At 34.9% G+C, this 6,934-nt stretch overlaps 1 protein-coding gene across 1 annotated transcript; it reads left to right on the top strand.

The window, feature by feature from the left end:
• Positions 1-352: 352 nt before the first annotated feature.
• On the top strand, positions 353-4,539 carry LOC113713329 (BTB/POZ domain-containing protein At1g21780-like). Its single transcript, XM_027237030.2, has 4 exons — positions 353-607; positions 734-879; positions 3,284-3,399; positions 3,676-4,539. Exons 1-4 carry the CDS (start codon positions 498-500, stop codon positions 4,279-4,281), a joined length of 978 nt encoding a protein of 325 aa, XP_027092831.1. The 5' UTR covers positions 353-497; the 3' UTR covers positions 4,282-4,539.
• The last annotated feature ends 2,395 nt before the right edge of the window (positions 4,540-6,934 follow it).

Genomic DNA, 6,934 nt, shown 5'->3' with positions numbered 1-6,934 from the left:
AGTGTACTCCACTCCGATATGGCGGAAAACTTGAACTCAATCAGACTGAAAAGTTTTAACCAACCCCCTTTAGTGGAGTTGGCCACCACCTTTAGTGTGGGGTTCAACCCTTGCCTCCCATCAAAAAGTGCCACTTAATGTAACTTTGCTTAAAATCTATATGGGTGCTGTGTACCCGTATGGTCCGACGGTGATTTAGTCCCCGTCGGTTCTCGTGACCCTGTTGGGTCACCCCCTAAATTAGGACTAGAAGTAGGTGTAGATGTAGACGATGACAAGTGACCAAAAAAAAAAAAAAAAAGTCAGACTGAAAAGTTTTACTTCCACTGTGCAGTGTACTCCACTCCGATATTGCGGAAAACCTGAACTGAGTCGGACTGAAAAGTGGAAACTACTCATTGCCATTTCCCCTTCCCTTTTTATAAGTAGTGACTTTCTGTTTCTGTTTCTGTTTCTTTAACTTCACTCAGAAGTCTTAAGCTGATCAGACAGCTCTCATGGACTCCAAAGTAGAGACCATCTCCAGGCTTGCTCAATGGAGAATCGACACTTTCGGACCCTCCACCTACAAACGCTCAGACCCTTTTAAAATTGGTATCTGGAACTGGTAATTTCTACTCATATCACTGCCTCTTTTCGGCCCAAAAATTAGAAATTCCGAATTTTTGGCTTCTGAATTATTTGTTTATATTTACTTGCTGTGAGCTTGTGACTAATTTTGAGCTGATCGTAGGATTTTATCCATTGAGAAGAATCGTTACATGTATATTCGTTTATTCCCGGAGCTGTCTCGGGTGTCTAAAGAGCAGCCTCCGGTAGCCCGATTTGTTTTACGGGTCACGACTACAGGCACAAATCGCAAGCCATATATTTCTCCAAGTACGTTTTCAGTACCACTGTATTTATGTTTCTATGCTTGTTTCCCTTAGTTAATTTGTTTGCCTTTTCCGCTTTCACTTGAATTTTGGGCATTCTAGAGATGTCAATTGAGTAATTTCGGGTTGAATTATAGAGAGCTTGAGGGAAGAATCTTCGGTGGTTGGGTATCAATGGCAACTGTATATTGTCTTAAAATTGTGAGGTCAAATTTGGTAGTTAAGTCTCAAGTAAGCTTGCAAAAAACCAACTTCTCTCTTTGGTTAATCAATATACTTTTCAAGGGTGATCTGAGACATTGCTAAAAGGTGAGGTTATAAGGTATTAAGGAGTTTACGTGACCATGGTTGAAAGGGGGAAGATACTCTTGTCTGAAATCAGGGGATTTGAGTTTTATATGCAAAAAATATCACAGACCAAGCGTTTATTTGTGGTTAGAGTTTGAACAATTTGCGTAAGCGGGGAAAGAATTTGATCTGCTAAAAGGATGATTGCAATCAAATTTAATCACAACTTAGGAATGTTGTATTCTGTTAGATGAATTTAGAGCTGTTCGATTGGATGCTCTAGTTTGAGGCATAACCATTCAAGTATTGACAACTTACATCTACCTTTATACTTGGTTTATTAGTAGTTGGTGAAATGTGCTTTTTCAAAAATCAATCTAGGAAAAGTTTCATTATATGTGTTTTTAGTTGACGTGGAAACACAATTTGCACTGTCCCATCTATGGAGATTTCCTAATAATTAGGTAAACATTGTATGTCAAAATCATCATATTACCTGTGGTCAATGTTATAACTAACATTCAGAAAGTTGTTTTGCTACAATTAATATTGATTTACACTATACTCTGATTTCGTGGTCCTTTTTTCCCCCGGACAAATGAAATGGCCGAATTTAAAAAGTTCTTTCCTTTCATTTCCTTTTCTTTTTTAGACTATTTCAGCTTGAAGCTAGAGTTTCTCTCTCTCTCTCTCCCCCATGTGTGCGCGTGTGAGCAAACCCACTGGGCATATGTTGCTGCATGTTTTCATTGTAACTTCTACATAGTTATGTTTGTGTTGTGCCTTAAAGAAGATGAATCTTGACTTCTGTATTGCCATTCTTCTTCCCTCAGTAAACATGTCCACTTTGTCTTTTAGTGTCCATTGACATGTTTGAGTTCCTATTGAGTTTGGGCTCACTTACCCTTGTGTTCTTTTTGGTTTATTGAGTCCAATGGCTCATTATACATTTCATTGTCCTTAAGAACATGTGGTGCATCACCATAACACATGGCTTGGGTTACACTGTAGCTGCACTTATTGATGCAAAGATGAATTATTAGATGCAAGATAAACTTGGATGCATATGTCCGTTGCGGGAGTGTAGCTTCTTTAGCCTTAAAATGTTTCCAAATCGTTGATGTTTCGGTCACTGAAGTTGTTATCTTGTACCAGTTACTCTTGACTAATATTCGTAGTTGTAGAAAGAACCATAACAATTTGATATCATGAAAGCATTATAAGAATTGAGCAATGCATCGGAAAATTATAAAGAATGATAAAGCTGTTCAACCGACAGAGACAGAATTTTTTTTCCATGTTATTTTGACTTCGAAGTTCCTTAGAGGATTAATGAAATAAGAAGATAAAAGCTTAGAAGTATAAACATAACCATAATTTCAATTTTTTTGAGACGGTGTTATGCCCTGTAGTATTGCTGATCCAAGCATCATGCTGAAGGATTTATTTCCTCCAAATTTAAAGTATATGACGATAACAATAAGGTTTTGCTCATACCAAGGTTCAAATGCTGGGCTCTGGAGTTTTCTTTATCACTTGAGTGATTTATTGGCCCAATGATTTGTTTAACAACAAAACAGATGCTTTGTTTCTGATCCCCCCTTAAAGGAAAATTCTCATCATCCCTTTTGGACTGTAGAGTTGCTCGTATCACCTCTTGTTTGGACTGTTGATCTGCTACAAAGCCACCTTTTCTCAATGACAGATTAAGATCCATTTGAAGGAAAATATTTTATATTTTAGTACTTAGGGGTGCCATGGATCTGCCAGTTGTTTGTTGCAGGGATGGCAGGCACCTTGCCTACTGGATTGATGGGGTGGGGGATACTCTTTTTACTAATTATACATTTATTCTATTTGCTCTCGTGGGCAGGCCGGGGGCAGGGGGATGTTTGGGCAACGGGGCAGGGGGTGGGGATAAGGTCCCCACCTCGTTGCCATTCCTAATCTGTTGCTTCTTTTCTTTATTAACTTTTGGGTTTTTCTGACGACTCTCTTCCCGATGCATCTGCATTCTAAAATGCTGTAGTTTGAGTTGAAAAACTGAATATAGTTTGATGACAATTTGTCTACCTTTCTAAATTGTATGAATTTCAACTAACTTGGTTGTTACATGCCAGTTCATGAGCGACTGCTTCGGACAAGTGATGATTTTGTCTGGCCTATTGATACTACCTTTCAGGGTCGGTTCGTCATTCATGTTGAGTTTCTGGACCTGAAAATATGCCCCTTAAATGTGAGTTATTGTAGACAATGTGATGGTATCAGGAAGGGCAAAAAGTTTGTGCGTTAAAACATGAAAAAATTCTGCTGGAAACACCTTACTTACCAGTGTTTTTCATAAACTATTTAATCTTGCACTGTATTTTAGAGTTCATACAAGTAGTGCAAGTGCTGAAAAAGATCTTTCAAATCCATTTTTTAACTTAATCTTTCTCAAGTGGCTTTCAATCGTACAGTATTCTTTGCATCAGAATTTGCTTTTTTCTTTAACACTCCATTTAAATCTTAGGGTGGAGAAGCCAATCCTATATGGCCTAGTGATGGTGTCATGCAGTCTTTGGCAACGCAAAGCACCCTCCGATGCCTTTCTCGCATGCTTTTTGAGGGTATCCATGCTGATGTCATCATCAACACTGCTGATGGAACTGTTCGTTCTCATAAGGCAATTCTTTCTGCAAGTTCTCCTGTTTTCCATAGAATGTTCCTTCATAATCTGAGGGAGAGAGAGTCCTCTACAATTGACATAGAAGACATGTCTACAGAATCTTGCACAGCCCTTCTTAGTTACTTGTATGGGACCATGAAACAAGAGGATTTTTGGAAGCACAGGTTGGCATTGCTTGGCGCGGCAGACAAGTATGACATTGCTGACCTAAAAGATGCTTGCGAGGAAAGTCTCTTAGAAGATATCAATGCCGGTAACGTTCTCGAGAGGTTGCAAGAGGCTTGGCTTTACCAACTCAACAAGTTGAAGAAAGGGTGTTTAATGTACCTGTTTGATTTTGGCAAAATTTACGACATCAAAGATGAGATAAGTAACTTCTTCAGGCAGGCAGATAGAGAATTATTGGTAGAGATGTTTCAGGAAGTGCTTACAGCATGGAAACCAGCATAAAAAACAACAGTAGTTTCCCTTTTATCAGGTGCCATCACCATCTGTTTATGATAGATATGGTTATGCATTACCAAGTTTAGTCATATGAGTATAGTATACTGTGCTGTCTAATTTTGAGTCATCCATAGATCTGGGGGCTAGGAAATCTAACACCAGCTGTGAGATTGTGTGTGTAATATGTTGTGAATCTCAGAAACTCAAGTTTTATGTAAATGAAGCAGTTCTTAATAGAGCCTAATATGAGATTAATGATCTAAATTTTGCTTATTGGCATAACAAGTTGTATTATGGATAATGCACAGGTTAATATGCAAGCACTTCAATTAACAATGGTATTGCAGCGCAGTTTCGCAGTATACTTAGTGCTGGTTTATTCACCAGTAGTCTTGGAGCAACTGTTTTATTGCCGGAATTTATTAATGGGGCAATTGAGCAGAGTCCAGCATCTAATTCACACTAAATTTCAATTTTTTGAAAATAAAAAAAAAAAAAACTCCTGATTGGATTGTATTTTTTGAAAAGTTTTCGAAGAAAAATTATTGTAGCGATTTTTTAAAATATGATGCATGTAAAGAAAAAACGTGATAAGATATAAAAAGAATATTAACAGAAAACATAAAAAAAAAATTCCAAAAAATCACAATTGAAACAAAAACTTGCCTATGCCATACATAATTGATTGTTGAAGCCAGCTCAGTCAAAATATTTATTGGCTATGTCATGCATAATTGACATGATTTTATTCATGTTCAGCATTCAACCCATGGAATTTTTATCAAGACACAAAAACTTTATTTTATACTTTAAATTCCCTTCCTACGCATGTAACATCCATCTAAAGTTTGTTGATTTGAAAAAATTCAAAGTGACAATTTAGAAAAAAAAAATTAATGCATATGGAATTTTTTTCCTCTTATGAAACCCCCCAAACAACATAAATTTCTTTTTACTCTATCAGCAACATCTATACCGCATAATGATCACGAGAACCGTAAGTGTTAGAAACTCTATTGAACCAAAAGCAAAGTACAATGGTTCTTAGATTTAACCAGTGATTCCACACATGCAAGAGTTCTTTCTTTTTTTCTTTTTTTTTTCGTTTGACAGCGCAACAAACCACTATATAGTTTGGAAGATGTCAATGACCACAACTATAAAACCAATTACTCCTAGAGTAGCAAGAGTAATTAGCCACTCTTTCCCTACGCTTCCTTTCTCAAGTAGAACGGGGAAAGAGACAAAATAAGTTGGGCTGGTGTTAATTCAAAGGGTTTGATCCTTAAATGGGGGTTGATCAGAAGATGGGTAAAATCTCTGGTGAATTAGTACTATGCCATTATAAAAGAGCTAAGTTTTTGGATGAGAGAAAAGTTATGGGAGAAATGTTATTTAAATCGAGGGTTTTGTTTAGGGAACAAGTCATCTACACATTGAGAGTAATTTTATATTGACAGTCAGTCGATCTTTGAAAAGTCATTACGAGACAACATTCCCCGCTTAATTTACTTAATCTTGACAAAAGAAAAAAGGAAAATCGTTCAAAACGTTCCTCACATCTTGTAAAATGACTTTTTTCGTCCCTCACTTTTAAAAGTGTAATGTTACGTCCCTTGCAACTTCATATTGATCAAATTTGATCCCTACCTAGGTTCCGACTAATTTTTTGTCAAAATTCATCACGTGCCTTGCATGTGATTATTTTTTAGGGGTAAAATTATCAAATCAAAATTTACATAATCCATCTATAATCCCTTACATTTCACAAATGAATTGTTTTGTCCCTTACATTCACAAAATAAATTTTTTATCCCTCACATTTCACAAAATGAATTTTTCATCTCTCATTGACCATGTATACAAATAATTTTTTTTTTGAATTCATGTATATATCTATTTGATTTCACCTGAATAATATGAATAGTATGTAATATATCTATATTTTATTTCACTTAAACAGACTAATTATAGGTGTGCATATGCTATTCAATAGATATATACATGGGTTTAAATCTAATAATTTTATTTTAAACCCATATATATATATATATATATATATATATATATTTATATTTGATTTCACCATGTAAATTTATTTAATATTTGTAACCTTTTCTATTTTTGTAATGATTCATTTATTAAGTTGTATAATAAGGCTATCTAATTAATCAATGTTAATTCGAATTTTATAGTCATGCTAACAAATTGTAATTTAAATCTAAAAGTTTTACTCGCTACCTTTAAAACCAATAGTTGAATTTCTCACCTTATGATTATCTTATCTTAAAATTTAAAAGTGTCAATCACTTACTTCATTCTGTCATACTTTTCCTTTGTTTATTTTTTCTATCCAAATTTAAGTCGATATAAATGCTTGATAATGTTTAGAATTAAATATCTTCTTTGTTTTTAATTTTCGAGTAAAATGAATGAACATTAGTAAAAAACTAACAAATTTTTTTAAACCCCTGTATATATCTATTTTAATTTCACTTGAACAGTACGTTCAAGTGAAATCAAATAGATATATATTACATGCTATTCATATTGTTAAGGTGAAATCAAATAGATATATATATATTAATTTTAAAAAAAATTATTCGTACACATGATCAATGAGGGATAAAAAAATTTATTTTGTAAAATATGAGGGATG

The sequence above is a fragment of the Coffea arabica genome, chromosome 10c (assembly GCF_036785885.1).
Source record: "Coffea arabica cultivar ET-39 chromosome 10c, Coffea Arabica ET-39 HiFi, whole genome shotgun sequence".
In the NCBI taxonomy this organism is placed as follows: Eukaryota; Viridiplantae; Streptophyta; class Magnoliopsida; order Gentianales; family Rubiaceae; genus Coffea; species Coffea arabica.
The sequence above is the reverse complement of the archived record's forward strand: the minus strand, read 5'-3'. Positions and strand labels throughout refer to the sequence as shown.

Excerpts from the sequence above, each read along its gene's own strand:
- LOC113713329 (XM_027237030.2), top strand. The coding sequence starts at position 498 with ATGGACTCCAAAGTAGAGACCATCTCCAGGCTTGCTCAATGGAGAATC. Across the intron at positions 608-733 it reads AAAATTGGTATCTGGAACTG|GATTTTATCCATTGAGAAGA; the intron begins GTAATTTCTACT and ends AGCTGATCGTAG. Across the intron at positions 880-3,283 it reads CAAGCCATATATTTCTCCAA|TTCATGAGCGACTGCTTCGG; the intron begins GTACGTTTTCAG and ends GTTACATGCCAG.